General features: G+C 37.6%; 4 protein-coding genes across 5 annotated transcripts; 1 reads left to right on the forward strand and 3 right to left on the reverse strand.

Annotated features, from left to right (window-relative positions):
- Positions 1-369: 369 nt before the first annotated feature.
- Positions 370-6,282, forward strand: LOC125213466 (eukaryotic translation initiation factor 3 subunit A-like). Its single transcript, XM_089068275.1, has 14 exons — positions 370-516; positions 860-933; positions 1,311-1,792; positions 2,088-2,303; positions 2,405-2,773; positions 2,859-2,888; positions 3,052-3,279; positions 3,374-3,535; positions 3,966-4,187; positions 4,274-4,480; positions 4,567-4,773; positions 4,935-5,015; positions 5,125-5,326; positions 5,538-6,282. The coding sequence occupies exons 2-14, from the start codon at positions 888-890 to the stop codon at positions 5,981-5,983; spliced, it is 2,898 nt and encodes a 965-aa protein (XP_088924401.1). The 5' UTR covers positions 370-516; positions 860-887; the 3' UTR covers positions 5,984-6,282.
- A 587-nt stretch (positions 6,283-6,869) lies between these two features.
- Positions 6,870-9,078, reverse strand: LOC125216885 (uncharacterized). Its single transcript, XM_048118669.2, has 5 exons — positions 8,660-9,078; positions 7,961-8,069; positions 7,783-7,874; positions 7,443-7,701; positions 6,870-7,364 (listed from the first exon to the last, which is right to left on the reverse strand). Exons 1-5 carry the CDS (start codon positions 9,004-9,006, stop codon positions 7,134-7,136), a joined length of 1,038 nt encoding a protein of 345 aa, XP_047974626.2. The 5' UTR covers positions 9,007-9,078; the 3' UTR covers positions 6,870-7,133.
- A 390-nt stretch (positions 9,079-9,468) lies between these two features.
- Positions 9,469-14,932, reverse strand: LOC125215633 (Protein kinase superfamily protein). Of its 2 annotated transcripts, XM_048117105.2 has the most exons (11): positions 14,784-14,932; positions 14,567-14,675; positions 13,910-14,052; positions 13,278-13,391; positions 12,668-12,856; positions 12,408-12,563; positions 11,591-11,856; positions 11,411-11,508; positions 10,354-10,532; positions 9,842-9,958; positions 9,469-9,775 (listed from the first exon to the last, which is right to left on the reverse strand). In XM_048117105.2, the coding sequence occupies exons 1-11, from the start codon at positions 14,850-14,852 to the stop codon at positions 9,611-9,613; spliced, it is 1,605 nt and encodes a 534-aa protein (XP_047973062.2). In that variant the 5' UTR covers positions 14,853-14,932; the 3' UTR covers positions 9,469-9,610. The 2 variants fall into 2 exon arrangements, with proteins under 2 accessions (XP_047973062.2, XP_088925331.1); XM_089069205.1 differs by having other exon boundaries at positions 14,567-14,867.
- Positions 14,933-15,742: 810 nt separating this feature from the next.
- On the reverse strand, positions 15,743-20,790 carry LOC125213723 (protein transport protein SEC23 A-like). The gene is made up of 5 exons (XM_048114416.2): positions 19,924-20,790; positions 17,831-19,645; positions 16,288-16,404; positions 16,127-16,198; positions 15,743-16,034 (listed from the first exon to the last, which is right to left on the reverse strand). Exons 1-5 carry the CDS (start codon positions 20,380-20,382, stop codon positions 15,906-15,908), a joined length of 2,592 nt encoding a protein of 863 aa, XP_047970373.1. The 5' UTR covers positions 20,383-20,790; the 3' UTR covers positions 15,743-15,905.
- Positions 20,791-24,128: the final 3,338 nt, after the last annotated feature.

Raw genomic sequence — 24,128 nt, forward strand, 5'->3', positions numbered from 1 at the left:
ATAAAACATTATGTTGATATTTTCGAAATTGACATTTTCATCCAAAATCCTAATTTGATAGTCTTTTTTCTAATCTTTTTGATTTAATTAATAAAAATGAAAACTGCACGTGACAAATTGTAGACCATAAGTTTTCTAAAATCCTATGGTCTTAAAATAATCGTAGTTAGCAATTAAATAATGAGTTAACAATTGATCGTTCCCCGTATTCAAATATTATATACATACTCTAATGCAAAATCAAATAAATTCTATACTTGTATTTTTGTTTGTATTTATGCATTTTTGGAATAATTTATATTCATTATATATATTCTGCACATTATATTTTTTTCGTTTTATCAAATAAATAATACTCCTACTATATGCTACTGTATTATTGTTTATATACTCTTACAGATATTGTCATAATTTTTCCCCGATACCATAACCCTACTACATTTCGCACGGGTGTTCAGATCCGCCGCCGCCGCCCGTCGATCTCGCCGACGCGAGACTCACCTCCACATTCAGCGTGTAAGTATGAATCGTAAAAATCGGCAAAATCGACTTTGTTTTCTCGCTGTGAAAATCTGCAATTTGTTCTACTGAGCCATAAATTTGATGAATTTGATGTTTTTCGTTTCAATACTCCATAAACATGCTATTTACCTCAAATCAAAGCGTTATCCTTGTTTTAAGGGAGGAGAAGCCGTATAAGTAACAGTATATTTCTAATTAAAGGGTGAATCTGCTGCAATCAGCGTTTTGTTTTTGTTCCTTTTTGATTGGCTATTGTGGTGACCACTGTGTTCTTCTGATCAACATCGGTACCGCGGCGTATATGATTCAATTGTTGATTTAATTCCAATTTTTGCAGAGTACCAACAGTTGGATTGTCTTCCAATATGGCTACTTTTGCCAGACCTGAGAATGCCTTGAAGCGTGCTGAAGGTAAGTTACAAAGAAGCTGTTACGTCTATTGTTATCCTGCAAATAAAAATCAGTGTGCATCTTGGTGTTTTCACAATTTTTTCTTGTCATTTTACCCAGACATTGAAATATATGTTAGTATGTTGGGAACTTGGGATTAACCTTTTATAATTTCTTATGAATTGAAGTATTGGAAATTGACCAGTGGTTGTTCTTACTGTGTGTGAGGTGTGTAGGGTTGGAGGGAATTTCTTCTAAAATTGAGCTGTTAAACTTTTGTTATATACCTTTAAAGTCCAATACTCAGAGAAGAAACTAAGGGGATAATTTTTTTATATTGAGCTGTAGATGGTATTTTTTTCCTCAGCTGTTATTGACATGTAAATATGCTGATGCAGAGTTGATCAATGTTGGACAAAAGCAAGAAGCACTTGAGGCTCTTCATAGTTTTATTACCTCGAGGAGGTATAGAGCCTGGACAAGAACTCATGAAAAAATAATGTTCAAGTATGTGGAGCTGTGTGTTGACATGAGGAGGGGAAGACATGCCAAGGATGGCCTTATCCAATACCGTGGTATCTGCCAACAGGTCAACATATCTTCATTGGAGGAAGTGATAAAGCATTTCATGCAGTTGTCCACCGAGAAAGCTGAGCTTGCACGTAGCCAAGCACAGGCCTTGGAAGAGGCTTTAGATGTTGATGATTTAGAAGCAGATAAAAGGCCTGAAGATCTGCTTCTGAGCTATGTTAGTGGCGAAAAAGGGAAGGACAGATCAGACAGGGAGCTTGTCACCCCCTGGTTTAAGTTCTTGTGGGAGACGTATAGAAGTGTTCTTGAAATTCTGCGCAACAACTCAAGATTGGAAGCCCTGTATGCTGTAAGTTTCTTCATTCTATTTATAATTTATATTCATTTTGTTGTACTATTTATATTCAGTTTGGTTCATGATGTTCTTCTTGTGTATAAGCATGATCCTTCCTTTACCTTAATTTTGTAGAGGTTTAATTTTATTCATGTATAAGTGTTCTGTTAATATTGTTTTTAATGGCATGTATAAAAAATTTCATTTTCTTATTTGATGATCCATATTATGTTCTTTTGTCGGTCATTTTTTTTATTTAGCAATCTGTGTTAACATGATAGTCATCGATCTTCTAATTTTGAATATTCAGATGACTGCACATCGTGCCTTCCAATTTTGCAAACAATACAAACGGACTACCGAGTTTCGGAGATTATGTGAAATAATCAGGAATCACCTTGCAAACCTCAACAAATACAGGGACCAGAGAGATAGACCTGATCTTACTCTTCCTGAGAGTTTGCAGTTGTATCTGGACACCAGATTTGAGCAACTGAAAGTTGCAACTGAGCTCGAGCTTTGGCAGGTTAGTAAGCTATCTATTTTTATGCCCATAAATGCACCTAGGGATTGCTAATGCAATCCTTATAATTTTCTCTAAGTTCATTCTCTACTTCTGATTTGCAGGAAGCCTTTCGTTCTATTGAGGACATATTTGGACTGATGTGCATGGTTAAAAAAACGCCTAAATCTTCGTTGATGGTTGTTTACTATTCTAAGCTTTCAGAAATCTTCTGGATGTCATCCAACCATCTTTATCATGCTTATGCATGGCTCAAGCTTTTCTCACTCCAGAAAAGCTTTAACAAGAACCTGAATCACAAGGACCTGCAGATGATAGCTTCATCTGCTGTCCTAGCTGCACTCTCAGTAACTCCTTATGATCGTTCGTATGGAGCATCTCATTTGGAACTTGGAAATGAGAAAGAACGAAATTTCAGAGTGGCAAACCTTATTGCATTTGATGTTGAGTCAAAACCAGAGAACAGAGAAGTGGTAATAGTTGTCCTGGCTATATCTTTTGCTTTGTGATATTATTTTAATTTCTTGATTATGTAACTATCTGTTTATTCTTTTTCAGCTTTCCCGGTCCTCACTGCTCTTGGATTTGGTAAGCTACAATCTTTATCATTTTAAATCATTGCTTAGGCCTACTGTTTTGAAGTTTAGATCCTAAAATATACCTTAGTGGTTAAAAAAATGATTGCGTAGATTTATATTTTATACCCTTTTTTTGGCATTTCAGTCAATCATAAGTCTCTTGGACATTTCAGGTGGCCAAAGGTGTTATGAACTGTGTAACTCAGGAAGTGAAGGATCTTTACCATATTTTGGAACATGAATTTCTCCCGCTACACCTTGCACTGCAAGTACAGCCCCTGCTAACAAAAATTTCAAAAATTGGAGGCAAACTTGCTTCTGCTTCCTCAGTTCCAGAAGTACATCTGTCTCAGTATGTTCCTTCTCTGGAGAAACTTGCTGCTCTTCGGTTACTTCAGCGGGTATGTATTACCAATACCATGTCATGCGACTTCCTGTAGAACACTTTTGGTATCTTACGTTATAATTGTGCTTTTTTGTGCTTTATATGTCCAGGTCTCACAGGTGTATCAGACTATAACCATTGAAAACCTATCAAATATAATTCCATTTTTTGATTTCCCGATGGTGGAGAAGATCTCTGTTGATGCAGTCAAAAATAATTTCTTATCAATGAAAGTGAATTACAGGAAGGGTGCAATTTTCTTTGGTAGCAAGGTAACCATCTAACCTTTGTTTATCTTTCTGAGTTTGCATACTGAGTTTGGCCAATTGAGTGTACTATATTATCACCCTGATGCTACAGTTCGTATTTTTGTTGCTGTGAAACTGAATGCTCCTTCCCAGTTTTTAATTTCCCCTTACATCTTGGAATGGCCAATATCCTTCTGCACCATCCTGTCAGTAGTCAGGTCCACTTCCACTAGGGACCAAACCTTTGCAAGATAATGGAACTCCTTTTTGCCAACTTCCTGTTACCTACAACAAATTGAGTGCCTACTGCCTAGTGTATATACCCTCCGGGCATACTTCGGCATTTAAAGTTTTTGAACTTCTTCTGTTTTGAATTTCCTCCTCCATGTTCTATTCCCTGTGTTTTTCCTTCATAGACTCCATTGAATGCTGTAAATGAATGTTTTCTCTTCAGAGTCTTGAGTCAGAAGGTTTACAAGATCACCTCTCCACTCTGGCTGAATCCCTTAGCAAGTCAAGGGTCATGATATACCCTCCTGGGAAGGGAACACCTAAATTGGGGGAATCGCTTTCAGATTTAGTAGAAGTTGTTGAAAAAGAACACAAACGCCTGCTCGCACGCAAGTCAATAATTGAAAAGCGCAAAGAAGAACAAGAGCGGCAGCTGTTAGAGATGGTATGTCATTGACTTATTGTGATGGCTTTGTGTGAGTGAGTTAGTTGTTTAATTTCTAATTCAGTACGTGACTTTTATATTCATAGGAACGAGAGGAGGAGGCAAAGAAGCTGAAATTACAGAAGATAACTGAAGAGGCAGAGCAGAAAAGGCTTGCCATAGAATTTGAGCAAATGAAGAATCAAAGAATTCGCCGGGAAATAGAAGAACGTGAGCTTGAGGAAGCCCAAGCATTACTGCAGGAAGCTGAAAAGCGGGGAAAGAAGAAAGGAAAGAAAACAGTCTTAGAGGGGGTGAGTGAACTGATTCCTTTCGATAGATCCCTTTGATGTTTTGCTGACCTTAATTTTTCTAATTAACGGATTTTATATGAATTCAGGAAAAGTTAACCAAGCAGTCTTTGATGGACCTAGCCGTTAGTGAGCAGCTCAGGGAGAAGCAAGAGATGGAGAAAAGGCTACAGAAACTTGGAAAAACGATGGATTATTTGGAGAGAGCAAAAAGGGAAGAGGCTGCCCCAGTTATTGAAGCTACATTTCAGAAGCGCTTAGAAGATGAGAAGGTTCATCATGAGCTTGAGCAGCAGGTCTGAATTTGTCATCTTATTTGGTGGAAACTTCATCTATTAGTGCTCCTTTTCGCAGGAGATTCTTTGCACTGTGATGATAATAATGATTTTTGTACTTATAATTGAATTTACATATAAATTTACTCCGTTTATTTGTTTTTCCTCTTATCTTGATACAGCGAGAGGTTGATTTAAGTAGGCAACGCCATGCTGGAGACCTGGAGGAGAAAAGAAGGCTCAGCAGGATCCTGGAGAACAAGGTTTTTTTTGAAGCATTCTATATATTCTGTAGCAAGCGATTGGCCTTTTGAAAATCTTGTTTTGTTTCTATGTTGTATATAATTGGCATATTTTCTTGGTCATGTGCAGAATGTTTTCCAAGAACGTGTGGTAAATTGTAGGAAAGCTGAACGCGACAGACTTAGGAAGGAAAGAGAAGAGACGATCAGCAACATTATCCAGTCACGTAAAGCGGAAAGGGAAGCTAAGAGGAAAATCATATATTTCCTTCAGACTGAAGAGGAGAGGCAGAGAAAAGCCCGTGAAGAGGAGGAGGCTCGGAAGCTTGAAGGTACTTTTCTATTAAAATCTGAAACTAACCATTTTATTTATCCGAAGGTACACAGGTATGCCTAGTAGCTCTTGTTTCTAGGTCTCTAACCACCCTCCATGGCACTACCCGCCTTGTCATACTCTGTTAATTATTTTGTGCTTGAAACTAGGCTCCTTCACTTGAGTTGGTTTTAATGCGTTACTTATCTTTCGATCACTGGATATTGCAGAGATGGAGAGGCGAAAGAAAGAGGAAGCTGAGCGTAAGGCCAAGCTGGATGAAATTGCTGAGAAGCAGAGGCAAAGAGAGAGGGAGCTGGAAGAGAAAGAAAGGCAGCGGAGGGAAGAGCTCTTTGGCAGATCAGCTGCTCCTGTGCTGCCCAAGACCGATCTTTCTGCTCCACGCCCAGCCGATGCACCACCTACTGCTGCCCCAGCTGCTGCTGCAGCCGCACCTGCGCCTGGACCTGCCAAATTTGTCCCGAGGTTCAGAAGAGCAGGTGCTGAGGCGGCTGCCCAAGCCCCACCTCCAGCCGCAGCCGCAGCCGCTGACAAATGGTCCAGTGGCAGCCGGGCGGAACCTCCAGCTGGTGACAGGTGGCGGGATGATCGCAGGCCTGCTGCTGCTGGTGGTGCGAAGTCTTGGATGTCTTCTAGGGAGGAAAGAAGACGTTGATGTGCAGCTCGTCTCGAGACTTGGGTGCTCAGTTTTTGAACCATGGTTTTTAAGGATGCGAAGTTTTGAGGCTTCTTTGGAAGAGACGTGGTGTAATTTTGTTGGCCTAAAGGTTGGTTAGACGTTTGAGTTTGAGTCTGAGTCTGAGTCTGAGTCAGTTTTTGTATGGATGAGTTTATTTGTTTTCAATTGCCTAAGTATACCCGCATAAACACCCTCGATTCGTGCCTATGCTACTATTATTTGTATTACCTTCATATTTTTATATTCTCATTGTCTTTTAAAAAAATTATTTGTCATTTTAGTTCGTCTAATAATGTTTTTGAAATTTTATTCATGTTACACTACTAATGATAGGTAGTGATGTGTGGATTCAACTATATCAATAGTAGTACTATTTTAATTATTTTTTTCATTCTATATTTTATTTCATCAATTTCATGTTAAAATTCTTGTCAATCTTGAAGTGTTTTTTAAGAAGATAGTTGAAGTTGAGGAAAATAGTATTACTAGTTTAGTATGCAGAACTTTGGGATTAAGATTGATAATTGAGATGTTTATGACTATTATATGTGCCTTAACATGACGTACTCCTATTCAAATCGGGATTAGAAACCAAATCTATCCTCAAGAGGATAGATGGAGTGATTTAGATGATATCGAACGTAGATTCAATTTTTATTTATTCAGAATCCTCTTTTCTTGAGAATCCATAAATCTCATGTATGGATTAACTATATCTCAAGCACATGTTTAGGTTTGACTTCAATGGAACAACAAAATGGATTTAGGTTTAACAACTCATCTTCACATACCAACAACTACTAATAAAAGAAACTGGTTTGGAAGGCCTTAACATTAAGCTAGCCTTTATCAATTATTCCCATGAAGAAATTCACCATTATTTCCATTAGCTAAATATTCATATCAAGTAGTAACAGTATTGTGATTTCTTGAAGATAATTTTCTGCCCGGAAACAATCTAGCAATCATACTGTAATTTCAGCTACAGTTTAAACACAAACAAAAAAGAAGAATTATTATTTCCAGAGCCACAGCTATAATGTCTACTTTTATCCCTTGACGCGCCACGTTTCGGATATTACCACACACCGGGCCTCCGTGGTCGAACATTGTCCATTTATGGGCATCACAGCTTGGGGGTGGCCTCATCAAACACAATCAAAACCTTTCCAATTGCTTCTCTATTCTTGAGGGCAGCAAAAGCAAGATTTGCCCGAGGGAGGCTATAAGTATGGGATATTTTCACAGTCAGTAAGCCATCAGCCAGCCAAGACAGCAGCTCCTTGAGCGAGTCTTCGAGAACACGCGGTCGATGTATCCTATGGCTCCCCCAGTACAGTCCATGAACTGTCCAGTTCTGCAAACAGAGAGACGAGAAAACATTCATCGATTTCTTTCTTTTCTGATATAACAAGCAAGCATTACATTACATTACCTTAACAAGAGCGATATTTGCTGGGACTACCGGCACTTCCCCACTCGCGAACCCTATGATCAGGATCTGCGCTCCCCAGTTAAGCAACTTCAACGAGTCTTTCGTGAGCTTCCCTCCCACTGGATCGTACAGAACATCCACTCCTTTAAGCTTTCTAGCCTTGAGAAACCCCTTCACGCTTTGAGTCATATCTTCATTGCTCAAGTCAACGACATGATCAACGCCCAATGACTTGAGGAACCGCACCTTCTCACTCCCTCTGCCCAATTATTCAATGGATTAGTACTACTCAACCATATCAATGCATACTAGTTATCTCTCGCTCGTTGTGTTACTTTACCTAGCAACGGCTATAACAGTGGCACCACGGATCTTGCCAATTTGTACGGCAGAAACACCAACTCCTCCAGCAGCACCAAGAACCATCAATACCTGCACCCAATTTTCCATCACAAATATATCACCATTTTGTACGAACAATCCCTGGCCATGCTCTATGAACAAGTGGTCTACACTACCTGACCGGCACCTAGTTGTGCTCTATGAACAAGTGCCACATGAGATGTACCATACGCAACCGGAAACGCACCAACGCCAACCAAGTCACACCCTTTAGGCACCAAAAACCTATAATATGAAATATCAAAATAATGAACTCAACTACACTCCCGAAACCACTCAACTACACTAGCCATCATATAAATGCAAAAAAAGATGGAAGTATCATTCATATAAGTAGTAGTTAACTGCTAAAGACACACTTTGCATTTAAACACATGTAAATCAGTTTTCACAAATTATTCTGAAAGTCTCTTAATCACAAATAAAGTCTTACAATGTACTCCCTTCGTCCCCAGTTACTTGAGTCGTGTTCTATTTCGGATTGTCCCATGTTACTTGTGTCATTTCCCTTATGGCAAAAACAACACATTAATCTTTTACTTTATTCTCTATCTCCTTTCCTCCATTGTTCTCTCATACTTAATTCCGTCTCCACTAAACACCAACTCAAGTAAAGTGGGACGGAGGTAATGATACTACACAGAGACACACTCTTTCAAAGCAAATGATGACTCAAAACCACAAATCAAAATCAATTTAATAAAACATAACACCCAAAAAACCATTCACCGAATCACATTTTAATTCAGCACAAGACAGATTAAAACAACCAACAATCCACAGTCAATTTTGAGAATCGGAATAGAAACGGTTACAGCTCGGATTCATCGGCGACGACGAATTGGGCGAAGGATCCGAGGGCGGCAAGGGAGCAAACGGGGTCGCCGACTTTGAACTTAGAGACGCGTTCTCCGATGGCCTCGACGGTGCCGGAGTAATCGGAGCCCGGAATGAAGGGCAGCGGCGGCTTCTCTTGGTACTTGCCCTGAATTTGGAGGTAATTGGCGAAGTTCAAGCTGGTTGCTTTCACTCGGACTCGCACCGATGTGGGCGAGTTCAGTTGGGGGAGTGGGTGGGCCCTTGAGAGGGTCAGGGCGGAATCGTCACTCCCCTCCGGTGGGACTGTCGGGTCACCGAGCTTTCTGCATACCAAAGCTTCCATTTTTATCGTCTCTCTCTCTGAATTCAACGCATCAAGATCAAGTCTTGTTTTTTTTATTTCTTTTTGGATGGAGTCTACAACGCTCTGACGGTTGAGACAAAATATCAATTTAGATTAAAATACGAATTTGGTTCAAAATATTTATTTTTTGAAAAATAAGTCCATAACAAAATGAAATTATTGTCAAAGTGGTCATTTTTTGACAATTCCATTAGAAAATTAACAGCCATATCACTGTGCAATTAGCGTTGACCGTTAGTTTTCTAACAAAACCGTAAAAAAAAAGAACTACTTCATTGACATTTTCATTTGTTATGGACCTGTTTTTTACAAAGTGAAAATTTAGACCAAATTTGTATTTTGGTCATATATTTAGAACCAAAATTGATCTTTACTAATTGTTACATTTTGAAAGAAGTAGTCTCTTCTCTTTATGCGAGAAGGTAGTATAGTCTGTATAGATGCTCAAGAAATCTGAGTGCTGTTCTTTTACAGCAGAAGAAAGTACATGTTTTAGAATTCAGCTTGAGTATTGTCGAAAGGAAACACATAGGTTTTGATGATAATTACAAGTTACAACAAACTAGTTACATTGGTTTCAAGTCTAAAACGTGGATGGTTTGTTGGAAACGATATTAATCCTCTGATCGCGCAGCATGTTCATGTTGGGAGCTAAGAGTCGCGTGTACCGGTCAAAGTACAGAAGCTGCTTCATCAGAAGTGCGAACTCCCGGGGGAACTTCAGACCGTATGATTCACTAACGCGCACCTATATATTTACACCACATCAATCAAAATAGTAAATATTCAAAAAAACTTATCATATCTATCTTACCAGATCGAGAAACAGGGCATTCATTTGTCTTTCGTCAACAACAACATTCGCAGAAACTGCAGTTGCATTCGTATTAGCATCCCTTGCTGCAGCAACGATGATCTCTGTATCCATATCCTGCACAAAATTACCAGATATATGTCACCTCATCCACATTGTGGAACTCTCAAATTAATTCTACAATTCTATAGATCCCATTTCACATTTCACATTTCACATAAAGAGGTCTCTTATGGATTCAGTCAAGATGACATTTTAGCCTATTCCGGGTCTCAATTTCAATGTTCAACCTTTCCTCCCTATGCTTCATAGTTTGAAGACGCGGTTAAACTATTTCAACATTATTAGTCAAAAAAGGGCAGATAATGACTCAAGAGTACAACACTGCAAAAAAAGGTCAGAAATCTTGAGAGCAGATATGCCACCTCCATGAATTAACTGAATTTGCATTTATATTAAAAATATAAATTGTAAAACGTATATACTGTAGTGCAAGCTACGTAATTGCTTGCCTGTATGGAGGAGAATATCCTCTCAAGATCCCTTGCAAATGCCTTGGAGTCTACATTAGTGCTCGTAGCACCCATATCAATCAATGAAGATGCCATGGATTCATATTCTCCAGTTGCGAGTGATTCCAGAAATTCTTCCATAGCAGACCATGTTTTAGGAGAAATTCGACCAACAATTCCTGTTTAACAAATCATATTATGTTTGAACTTGAAGGGGAAAATGTTAAGCATTAGAAATCTAGCAATCAGAGCCCATGTGTCAATTTGACCTACAAATATAAGGAGGATAACCGGATAATAAGATCCAAGACTTAACAATGGTTGGAGTTACTTTTCTGATAAGAGTCCAATGAATAACATAAAGACCCAAACTAGTACAATCATTTAAACTTTTGTTGGCATCCCTATTATGATATAAAATCTATACAAGAGAATAAGCAGTTATTTACAGTCGTAATGTTATAGTTATTTTTTAAAAAGGAGTAGTATAATGCTTTAGTTGATTAATACTGTAGCTTGATTAATCCATTTCCATAAGAAAAGGCAATTAAGAATTTATGCACCAACAAACCATAATCTAAAGATTATGAGCAGAAAAATAACACTTGCATCCTCTGATTATCCCAATAATCCAAATATTCATATTGTTACAGAGTAGGAGGAGAAGATCTAGGAGCACAGAGATGATTTGTTGGTTACTCACGTTTGTGGCATACTGGCCTGTGCACGCAACACAAGTTTTTAAAAGGAAATAATAGTGGCTTTTACGGCAGAGACAATGTTATTACATAAAAATTATCAAGAAGATACTGATAGACTGCAGGTCACCATTTTTAATTTATGATAGAAAATTTATTTTCAGCTGTTTTAATGAATGAGGCTCTTGAAATATGGTCAAATCCATCAGCAGAGGATACAAAAGGCTAAAGAGAAAAAAGAATGAAAAAAATGCATATAACAGTTCCATATTTAGAAAGTAATAATAACACTACATCTGACAGATTTTAAGTCAATGGCGAATAGAAAAAATACTGAAATGATAAAATTATAAGTATACCGAAGTCAAGGAACCCAATGCGGCCATCACGTAGTAACCACAGATTGCCGGCATGCACGTCTGCATGGAAGGTTTCACAAGCAAGCAAGCTACCAAACCTAGAGAGAAGAATGAATCATCAGTCACAGAACAGAGGATATACCTCTCTTACTAAGCTCAAGCAATGTCTTTGAATCTCACCAGACATTTAAGGCGGTTATAAGACTAGTCTCAGGATTTGGGACAAGTGAATTTATGGAGTTCAAGTCTGTGAGAGGGACTCCATAAAGCCTCTCCATTGTCAGAATCCGCTTAGTACTGTACTCTTGGTAGACTTTTGGAGCAGTAGCCTGCCTCGTGAGTCCCATAGAATCCAAATATTTCCTGAAAGACTCAATATTTGTAGCCTCCTTTTTAAAGTCAACTTCTTCCAGCATTGACTCCCTAATATCTTTCACAATAGCAACCTACACTTGCTGCTTCAGTATTAAAAGGAAACCTTGTGCATTTTAATACAAAAATGAAGAAAGAAGAGTTTATTCAATCACACATTTGTTTAGATGAATATGCATGAAGAATAAAAAAATGAATAAATTTATAAGTTATAACTGTTTTTTTAGAAAATAAAAGGAGGAAAGAAAACCACTACACCTTATATATATGTACAGAACCATATGGAAATAACGCTAACACACTATTTATCCCAATAATAGGTTCAGTGCCTAGAAATACAGTGGGCAACTGGAATTAATGAGTGTCGTTTCTGCTCAAATATCTGAATGTGATGTTATTGTTTCAATTTTCCACATCATTAAATTTATTATTGTGAAGAAAAGCCACGCATGAAATCTGGTTTCCAAGTTATGTTTCTCAGCATCAGAAAAATGGCATCGGGATAAAATTGACTCTGATGCCTAATTTTTCGGTATGCAATTTCATTATGGATTTACTAGGAAAAAATTGACACCTGGAATTTTATGGGGCTAAAACAGTGTTTTAACCCATAAAAATACCTTACCAGAGATGTTCGACTAAGGTCGGGACTCAAAAACTCCAAAATGCGTGCAACAATATACACAAAGTTCAAATCTGCCGCCAAGATGTCTTCTATCCCTGGTTTTAGCACCTTTATAACAACATCCTCCCGAGTACCCCTTATCCTGGCACCATGCACCTGAAAATTAAAAGGTGGTGTTTGGCATTGACAGAAGTTTTAAGACTGAATACATTAACATACCATTTTACACAAGTATCAAAAACAATTACACTGAAACCAACCTGCGCTATGGAAGCAGAGGCTACTGGAGTAGGATCAACAAATTCAAAGACGGTATCAATAGGCTTCCCTAACTCCTGACGAAGAATTGCTTGAATGTCTTCAAATGGAATCGTAGGAGCTCTATCAAAACAATACTGGAACTCCTGGACATATTCTGGAGGAAACAAAGTTGGTGCTGATGCTATGAACTGCATATTCAAAATTTAAGGATCTAAGCGACCTTTTTCTCTTCTGTGTGGAGATGATATTGAAAATTGCAATAAATAGTTACAGAGGCACACGAAATCAAAAACTAAAGTTTTTCAGTATAGGACCACTCTGTTTATTAGCTGCATATAGATGAACACTGTGATAAGGATTTCATATTTCAAAGTAGTCAAGTAGAGAGCAAGCTAGTCCAGAAAATTTGTTTGGGCAGGGAAATTGGTACTCCACCTTAACCAATGTCTGACAGGGCTCTATTGTCTATTGATAGACAAGAACAGAGGAAGCTGATTGAGTATATTTATTTTGTTCAATATTCGTTACCTACCTCTATGAGTGATTGAAAGTGAGATTAAAAGAAAACAGGCATAAGAACACAATCACACATACGTTTTGTCCACTTACCTGACCTAGTTTAATATATGTTGCGCCCAAACGTTCAAATAATTTCCTCAAATAAAGAGGTGACAATAAGCCAAGCTGCAAATCAGCTGCTAATCCACTGGATGAATTTGCTGCCTACATATGTAAAAGAGCATTAGAACTCATGCCATTATTGATGTAAAAAAGTTAAAAGAATTAAGATCGTAAAGTTCGAACTGAGCTTAGCAAGTACTCCCTCTGTCCGCGAATAAGAGTCCCGTTTTTCCATTTTAGTCCGTCCACGAATAAGAGTCCCGGTTCACTTTTACCATAAATGGTAATAGGGTCCCACCTTCCACTAACTCATTCCACTCACATTTCATTTAAAACTAATATATACAAGTGGGACCCTATTCCACTAACTTTTTTCCACCCACTTTTATTAACATTTCTTAAAACCCGTGCCGCCCATGAATGGGACTCCTAATGGCGGACAGAGGGAGTATACTGCAAGCTATGATACATGCATGATGATATCCACAAGGAATGAGAAGCAAGGGGGAGTATGTCTTTAGATGAGCTAACTTCAAATTAATTTACAGGAAACAATGGATAGCATCCAACAGAAGAAAACACAGGATATCAAAAATCAAAAGATGATCTGATAACACCACCTTCGAAGCATCAGCCACCCACTCGCTGCCAACACCTATAACTGCTTGGATACCTTGAGCTAGCCTAAGTGCCCCACGAGGACCTGTATTTATTGATGTCTGGACTATATCCTCCAGAAGCTTGGGCAAGTTCTGCATACTATCTGCAACAATACCATCCTTTTCTATTCACTCTAGTACATGAATAATATGAATGAGTAAAAATGAAAAAAATAGCTTCTTCAAACACTCCAAAAACACACTAGCCGGACACACAATTAAGAAAAGAAAGTATCATCTGATCACCCAGTCTATGAAATTTCAATGACGTGATAAACAGCCAATTCCACCATTTTAGAAAAAAGGAATTATCACATTCACAACAGCAGCCTTACTGCACAAACACAAGCGGAGTAGCTTCAGTAGAATTGCAAGAACTTGGTAGAGCTCAGAATCAACATGTTCGGATTCCCCCTTTTACAATCAACCCCCAATTAAGATATAGTTACAGCAATAATCAAGTCTAACTCCGCAAAAGTTATTGAACGCTTCAAAATCATCACTCCAGCCCGCAAAATTAAACAATCAAGCTACTCTCAAAACTATTTCGAATCAATACAGATAAAATAATAAAAGCTTAAAAACTAGCATCTGAATCAGATAATAACAATATACTACCTTGAAGACGGGTGGAGAAATCCTGCGATTGCGCGTAACGCGCCATAACATGAAATTTAGTAGGGCCATATCTGAGCTTCCTAGTCGATAAGCGCGTGGACACAGGTAACTGAGAGCATACACACGACCAGAAAATTGGAGAAACAAAAACAAAATTGAAGGTGAGAGTGAAGAGGAATAAAGAGTGATAGGCCATTAGGAAGAAAGTTGGAGGAACCTGAGCGTGATGAATGATGATAGGAACACGGCCGGAAGCGGCGCTCCTCATCACTGAAATTCCGCCCATTTCTGATTTCCTCAAGAGTGTGATGATTTTGCTGATTTTCAATACAAATTATAATTATGGCCTTGTTTATTTATTAGATTTGTTTATTTCACAAGAAAAATGAATAGTGAAATGGAAATGGCCACGTCTCGCGCCTATTTTTATGAAAACATCTTTTTCTCTTTTTTTTGGGTATTTATACTTTCTCCTCTTTATATAATCCTAGCATAGTTTTGTTAAAATGACAATCTCTCTTAAAGTGACACCGTGACACCACTTACACAGCAATATTACAAACACTACACAACAATCTATAGATTGCTGTATAATGTGTCAGATATTGGTGAACAAGAAAAATTGTTGTATAAGGTGCAACATATTGCTGGCCGTCTTTTTTGGGGGTCCTTTTTATGTCACGTGACAGCTTATTATTCGTCCACATGTACAAATGATTGGGTAGGAATGGTGGTATGATGTTATTTTAAGGGGTGATGACACCTAACATGCCCCTACTAGTAGTAATTAAATTTATTTATAAATTTAATCAATCATGTTATAAAAAAATTTGAAATAAAAGCAAATTTATAATGCTCAAGGTTAATTTAATACTAAAAATTAAGGTAAACGATCAATTTTTCTCATCATATGACAACATTTACTAAAAAATGTTTTAGTGTCTCAGCAAAATATTTTTGGTGTTCAGAAAATTGATGTGGTCAAATTCTGTAAATCAGTTGAAAACACCATAAAATTAGAATTTATTCACAATTTTCTAATAATTAAATTATTTGGTCGCCTGCAATTATATTGGTGATGTTATTCATCATTTGAAAAATAGGGTCATAGTATTTAATAAATTCAGTAGAGTATAACGCCAAGATGAGTTTGTGTAGCCTATCATGAAAAGAAACTGAGAATCCAAAAGAGGACTATGAAAATACAAGGTAAAATGTGATGTATGAGACAAACTAATTCTCTTAGTCAGACGATAGAAACAAAACTTAACTGAAATGGCCACGGGATAAATGAGAATCATTATTGATCATCTTTATAAAAAAAATCGTCATAGCTAGCCTAAGGGGGCAAAACTTTCAAGCTTCGCATCCACTCACAGAAGCTCGGATCATCGAAGTGGACAAAACTACTCTTTAGCTTTGTTCTCTCTTCCGCACTCAACGTTCCAAGCTGAGGAAATCTTGCTTCCTGCAATCACCACTCACACCCCATCACTATATCATTCTTATTTCACACATTCACTTCAACAAACAAACAAGAAGCCGGAATTGCAAATATACCTGTTCATAAGGAGGATCTTTGTGTGCTGGTATCAATCGAGTTACAAAATATCGAGCCTGAGAGCTCCCCTCCTGTAACGGACACAAACATATATCCTAGGTTAATATGGAATTTCCATGAGAACAACTACTTGCATTTTTAATATAACCTGCTTGCTTACCTTAAATGCAAGAATCCGAGGAGCTGGAAAACGTAACTCAGTTAGCTCTTCAGCCAATGTCCTACAAGCTGCCAATGCTGCTGCACTTTTTCCTTCCTGTGCAGCAAGTTCAGCACCCTGAAAAAAAATAGCTGTAAGAACAGATATACTTGGATTTGGATGTGAAAAGGAAAAGTAATCTTGTCAAGTGTTAGGTCCTTTATATTTGCAGTATCAAAAGGTGGAAGCAGTATTTTATCTCAGGAAAGAAAGTAAATAAGTAGTACTCCATTCATCAGCAGAATTTGTCAAAAGGAGTGCCAGAAACAATATTAAACTCTAACACCATACAGATCTAGCTATTAGAAAATGAGTGCCAGGAAAAGTGATGTGTTCTTTTAGATCAACATTTCCGACTGTGAAGCGCAAGGCGTCTAAGACAGACTTGACCACATCGCCAGAAGTGATTTATACATTTGGTTTCAGCGCCAGGTGAGGAACTGGACCCAACTTCTGAATCAGGTGTGGAGGGGGAGACCTGGCACCTGCACTCGGTGTGACCGTGTCAGTTCTAACAAAGGAACTGACATGTCCCATGCCACCTTCATGAGTCAGGTCTGGCGAACACAACTTTGTAAGCCTATATATAGGCCCTCATGTAATGACCGAAGACAACTTCTGATCAATTAAAACATATTTGTGAGATTTATTCTCCCTTCATTTCTCGAGAACTGTCGGTTCTTGGAAGTATGACCTGACTTATTAATCGATTCACCAAAATCACCCCCCTTGGTTGTGGCATCATTCTACCCGAACACATTCAAGCTATTTGCTCGTGGCTTATAGGGGCTCGCTTTCTAGCGTTCTTGCATATAGTTTTTCAAGGGTCACATCCCCGTTGAGTGTTCATCCACCCGTTCATGAATTCGAGTTGCTCGTTGGGTTATAGGGGCTCTCTTTCTAGTGTTATTGCCTATAGTTTTTTGAGGGCCTGTTCAAGATTTTTGAACCCTATCCTGTATCTTCCGTCTATATAGCGGTGATCCATGCATTGTTCATCGCACCGACAAATATCCCTCGGAGAGGACAAATACAAAGGAACCCAATACAAGTAATTAATTTCAAAAAGAGCACCTTAATTATGGTATTGCTTAAGAGATGCCCAGGTCTTGTGGTTGTGAGCTTATATATGTTATTATCACAATCTTCTACTATAAGATGTCTCTGTGATACAAGTACTCTTAATGGAAAGAGTAAAATAACTCGTACATATTTGCATCCAATGACCTAATAGAGCATGAATGTGGTAGGGATATAACTTGAGCATGATTACAACCATATAATGGAGCTTAAATCTGCACTTTTTTACATTAAATGAGCTTAAGATGTCATCGAGGCAAATGTAGAGCATGCAATTGCAAAATCAAGATATCAGCAATCTAAATTATTTATGTATTGATACTCAAGAAATTATCATATAGGAGTAATTAAGACCTTGTCTATCTAGTAGACTAATATCATCACCCAAATGCAAAAATTTAGATAAGGTCACTAGTATGCTTACCAGCCAAATGAAGACATCAGTGCCATGATCAAGAACAACTGCAGCATCGGATTGCATAGCAAGATCATATGCTGGGAGTTCCTCAAATGTCCCACCTTCTCGATGCATTAGACAGCGAGGCGCTAGCATACGAAGGGATAGGTCAAAGGAAGCATTAAGGAATAAAGACCGCAAAACAGACCTCTCATCTTCATGACCAAGTATACTTCCCAGCAGAGGGCCTCTTCTAAGATGGAATAAGATTTCAGGCAATTGCGACAGCTCTTTAGGATACCGATAAAGTTTTGATTTTGGCACCTGGGTACTAAACTTCACTGCAACATCCTTAATTCTCTCGTCAAGTGTTAGCCTCATATCAAGAGCATCGTTAAAGGATTTGGCTTGCAAAAGAGTCCTTTTACCGATAAGAACAGCTGCCACCTCATCTTGTACACTCTCTAGATAAGCCGAAACACTATCAACAGTCGGAAGTCGAACAGTTATCACTCTCGAGATATCAGCTTGATAAACAGTTGAAAACTGAATGGCAAACTGAAAGTGCACAAAATTGCTTTTGATATCTGCACGATTCTCCATTGACACTGCAAAACTTTGGGTTTCTTCAACACTCAGCATCTGAACAGCGACAGCAGTGTCATTCTTAAAAGATTCTTGGCTATCCACATGGGCCTCCTCACCAGGTCCCACCACTTGACTGACAAATATATTGTCTGAACACCTGATTTCCAGTAAACCATGAGAACCTGCAGCCCTTGAAGATGCTCTCTGAAGATTCACACCAAATGCTTCCCCAAAATCATCATGAAGAATCAAAACGCCTCCCGAAGATTTTGTAAGAGGCTGCAGTAGAGGAACCCGTACAGGACATGTCCCAGCACAAAGTATATCAACCACTGTATTGCGCCGATGAGCCTCTGAACCTAGATTATCCATCCATTTCAACGCTGATTTCTGCATGTGCAAATAGTTTGGATGATTAAGAGAATGAGGTACTGAACCAGGGCCATAGGTACATGGTCCACCAGCACACACAATTATTCGGCTATTTCCACCAGGCCTTTTAACAACTCCTCTTGACATTTCCGCAGACGGCCCCTGAATTATTGCCAAGGCAACCTCCACCGCAGTGCCCAAGCAACGGTCTCTCTGAACTTCAGGCAGCTTCTGTTTATACGGTGTCAATGACGACAGTATTGCATGCGCTACAGAAAGAGAAGCGTGAACGGTGGACAAATATACACCAGTACCATAGATCAATGCCCTTAAGGCGTCCTCACTAGGTGATTTGTCACCGGAAAGTACATCAGCAGATGCCACTGATTCTTCAGAGAAATCATACACTGAAACCATGCGACCATAAAGTACAATTCCAAGTTTTGTTGTTGGGGGCAGTGAATCCACAAATGCATGCAAAGAGCTCTGTAGATGTTGTACATGCTGTTCATCTAAACACTCATCGATCACCAGAACAATCGAAATCCTAGATTCTGATACTGGAACATAACCAGGTCTTCTGGTGGGAGTCTGGATATAGTCAACCAGAGGAGATGATAGCTCTGGAAGATTTCTGAGGTCTTGTTTGCTTGGGGCTATGTATTCCCCTTCGCTGCCATTTAAATTCCTACATATTACGCATTGCCATTGGCCTGAACCAAGTAGAATTTTGCAGTATAGATTGGCATAGGCTCCGCAATTCTGGCAACGATGCGGATCACGCTGAATTATCTGAGGTCCTGGTGAAACCTCCCTGCCTGGAGAAACTATAGCCCCAAATCCCAAACTGGGTATATTTGCTAGCTTCTTTTGTTTTAACACCTGTGAGATTAGCAGCAAGCTATAATTAACAAAAGGGGATTGTGCAAACAAACTGAAGTTGCATATCTATGCAAGTATAGCATAGCATCATGGTCTTCATATTCAAATGGAAGAATCCAATATCCTAATCAGGATTTACATTCACAACATATATTATATACAATAACACCACACTCAGGAATTCACAACTTGTGATGCAGTTTCAACAATTCCAACTTTCATTAGCATATTCATAAGGTTCATATTATCTCCAAAATTTGAACATAGAGAGTACATACCTTGTGAGCCGAAAAAAGAAGATTGGGAGAGTCGGCATGAGGGGCGAAGGTGAGCTCCTCCGTAAGATCGGAAGTCTGATGATGCGACCCATTTGAGAAATTGCGGGAGGATGGGGAAGAGGTGGGCAAGGAGGAATTGGATGAATAAGGGGCAATGGGTTGAGGAGTTGCAGGGGAGGTCCTGAAAGGCACAGCAGCCGGCTGGAGGGGCGATGAGAACATAGGAGGGCCAGGGGGAGTGCTCAAATGAGGAAGGGGCATTCCGTTAACCGGAGACGGCAAATTAGGGGTCTTGATCGACGGAGAAGGTATCTGATTGGGCTGTATCAGCGCCGGGGGAGGTGGACCACCAAATCCTGCTCCCAATTTCGATGCATCTAAATTAGAAGGTGAAACAGTAGAGGAGTAACCTCCGCCGCCGCCGCTTGAAGAAGAAGACTGCTGCTGTCTATTGGCCATTAGGGATTAGGATTCACAATTCTGAAAAATTGAATGATAGATCTAGTTAGCCTTCAATTAAGCCTATGAGTTATGGATCAGATCGATCGACTGGCGGCGAGAATCGGTGTGTGGAAGTTTTTCCGATGAAATAAATCGCCGAATTTGACCGCAAAACCCAGCCGATCTTCCTTCAGCTCGACAGAAGCGGATTGAGCGTGATTTCAGTGTAACATAGCGCAAAGGGGGTGGATCGGACGAAAATGAATGATCGCAATTACATTTATATTTGCATTTGCAATCACGCTAGGGTTCGATGCTCCTACTCGCTTCGCAATTGAGGATTTCGTCGTCAAGAGTTGAATCATCAACCACAACTCATCTTCTCTGTTTCACTCTTTTAATTTTTCTATTTTTATTTTTCTGCTCGTATTTGTTAAGATTATCGAAAAAATCATAGTAGTATTATTATATACGGTATTATAAAGAGTAACACTTGCCTTGCTATTTTAAAATTATGTTAAAATAAATTATCTCATACCACATTTTTTATGAAATTATATGTTATGGCAGCTGAAATTTCCGGCAAATTCAACCAAGTCGTCTATTCGTGAATCAGTATAACGATGTCGTTCTATTCATAAAAAAAATAATGTTTGTGTAAAGAAAAATATTAGTAATATGTATACATGGTGATTAGATTTTTTCATCATTCAATAACCGCTAACAAATCTAAATTTCATATTTTTCCCGGCTGATTTTTAAAGTTTTTGATAAAGGGAGATTTCATCTAGTTTCATGATTGTTCAAACAATTATTTTAATTCAAATACAATTTTAATTCAAATACAATTTTAATTCATCCTCTGTGGTTTTATAAAAGTACAATTGTATTATATCCTAGAGTATAGATAACCGACTTTTATCCAAACGAGGTTGAATATTTGGCAACTATTTAATTTATCTTCATTGTCCTAAAGTTAAAAATGGAGCATTTATTTTATGAATAAAATGTGTATAGTTTTAAAGTGAACTAAACTCGCTTTTTGGGCTCCTCTTCAAATGTCTATTTATATGTACTAATTAAGTCTAGGTAAATAAAAAATAATAATACTACTATAGTATGTGGTTCTGTGGGCTCAAAATCATTTCACGAATGTTATTGAAAACGAAAATCAGGCATAATATATAGTAGAATATATTAGTAGTTTAGTATGTACTCCCTCCGTCCACAAATAAGAGTCCCGTTCACTTTTTTGCACTTGTTTTGTGAAAATAATTATAAATAGTTAAAGTGGAGAAATGATAAAGTAAGATAGAGAATAATGTAAATAAGAGTCTTGTCTACATTATTCTCTATCTTACTTTATCATTTCTCCACTTTAACTATTTATTATTATTTTTACAAAACAAGTGCAAAAAAGTGAACGGGACTCTTATTCGTGGACGGAGGGAGTATTATGTATTATAAAGATATAAAAAGGAGAAAGAAAATTATGTTTCGTAAATGAGGGAGATGATCAAAACAAGTATGTGTTTAAATCCATAAATGCAACCCAAAACTTGGCCCTAGGATTAGATGATCTAATGGTCAATAATTAACCCAAAACACGGAAGGTCATAATTAAGTAGTTTTAGGTCATATTATAAGATTTGGATTTATGTCATGTTAAGATCATTTTAGGTCATGCTTTGTTAGCATGACCTAAAAATAAACTAACTATGACCTAAAAATGTCTTACGTATGACCGTGTTCTGCATTTCTGTATTTAAATCTGGTCTCCATAGATCAAAACCCTACTCAATATAATGAGTAGTGATAAATGATAATAGGAATATACATGATTCAAGAAATGATCAGATTAATGACCTGCTAAGCGCTTCTACTAACCGTCAATGTGAGCAACCATTCAACGTTACCACACGGTGTTTTCTTATGTGAATTTCTCTCTCTTCATTACCACAAACTTCTTCAGAAAATATATTCTCGGCCGTTCATTTCTATACAACTTAAACATATAATTATTTTGTTATGAACAACACAACATAACGGTAATGTTTTTATATAAATTATCAATTTATTTCGTTTTAGAAACTAAGTTGGGGAATATCTATATAAATGGTCACATGAAGTATATTTTATGCATCAGTTTAAATCGAAAAAACTATGAATGCAGTCCTTGGACAGAGCTATTATCGTAACGTGGGTTCGGCAGCAGCTTTACAGGTCAAACTTAATCATTTAGCCCACGGTCACATGGACGAGTGTATGATCGAGCAATCCTCCGATTCCACCTTGTTATATTATTGGTACGCAAACTTTCAAATATTATGGAAAAAAAATTAATTGGGGTACGTTAGGTTAAAACTTAAAAGTGGTAATGATGGGCTGATCCCAGTTGGGAAATCGGCCCAAATAAAAGAAAATACCTATCATCTAAACTGCAAGGGGCCATGCTATCACATTAATAGGGTAAGTTCCAAACTTTCTTTTTCTACCTTCGGTTTCATTGGTTATACGAGATTGTATCTTATGATTATTGTCCGGTTGGATAGATATGATATGATTTTTAATCTTGAGATAGTTGTCATATATGATTAGTCTTGGTTGGTGAGTCTTAGATTGTTAGCCTTACCACCGTGACAATATTAATGTTGGGTAATCCTGGTTTTTATTCAATCTGAGGACAGTTTAATCCCGATTCCCGAGTAATTGAACACTTGGTAAACGCTTCTCTTCTAACTATGAGCATATTACATGACGCCAATATTGACACTATTATATGTTGTTCCATAGGATTGACTCAGTGTTAGAGAGAGTCACAAACTATTGTATAATTTCATGATAAAAGAAATAGTAATTCTAGTTGCGTAGTTAACTCATATCGAGCTATCCAGACCATAATTATCTGTAGTAGTTATATGCTATTGAAATTCGAAATAAAATATAGAGATCTATGTAGAACGTAATCACACGAAGTAGTTACACATTGGAATATTGAAATATTAGACTATTCAAAAATTGATATAATTTTTCATCCCACGCATTATATTTAGTTCTACTACTACAACTTTTTTATCATATTTCAGTGTGATCGTTAAAAATAACTATCAGAGCAGAGTTGACATCGTTAATATTGTATGCAATCGCAATTAATTGAATATTAAACAATAATTAACACAAAATTATTCTTACTATGTTTTTTCCCATTTTTTTTATATTTTTTTATAAATAAATTCTTCATAATTAGTTTTATATATAGTATTATACTAACATTTTTTTTTGTAATTTCAAGCGTGACACATGAAAAGTTTTTTTCTAATAATAAAATAAATTACTAGTAGTATAAGATAATCAATATGGTTTAAGTGATTAAACATGTTCAAATGCATTTGACCATCAATTTCAGATCAATTCATTTTGTTTGGGACTAAAAAAATACTAGTACCAAATACTATAATGTATACTAAGACCAAAAATTTGATTTGTTCTAATGTACATGCCAAATTTGAACTTAGTCGAAATACTATAGAGAACAATCCACATTGATTTGCTCGAGGCAATAAATTTACAGTTTTGGTGGAACCAAACAAATGTGCGTAAATTAACATTTCCCCCTTTTTTACCTTCATTACTGAATTAGTGCAAGTTTTCCAAAAAATATACCAAGTGGTAATATTATTATTTCGGACAGGAAATCTTCTTTAAACTAATTCGTTTTTTGGCACTTCTTTTCTTACTCTAAAAGTGTCAAGTAGCAGGGTTGA

The sequence above is a fragment of the Salvia hispanica genome, chromosome 3 (assembly GCF_029641045.1).
Source record: "Salvia hispanica isolate PSC_SH4W2 chromosome 3, Shi_PSC_v1, whole genome shotgun sequence".
NCBI lineage: Eukaryota > Viridiplantae > Streptophyta > Magnoliopsida > Lamiales > Lamiaceae > Salvia > Salvia hispanica.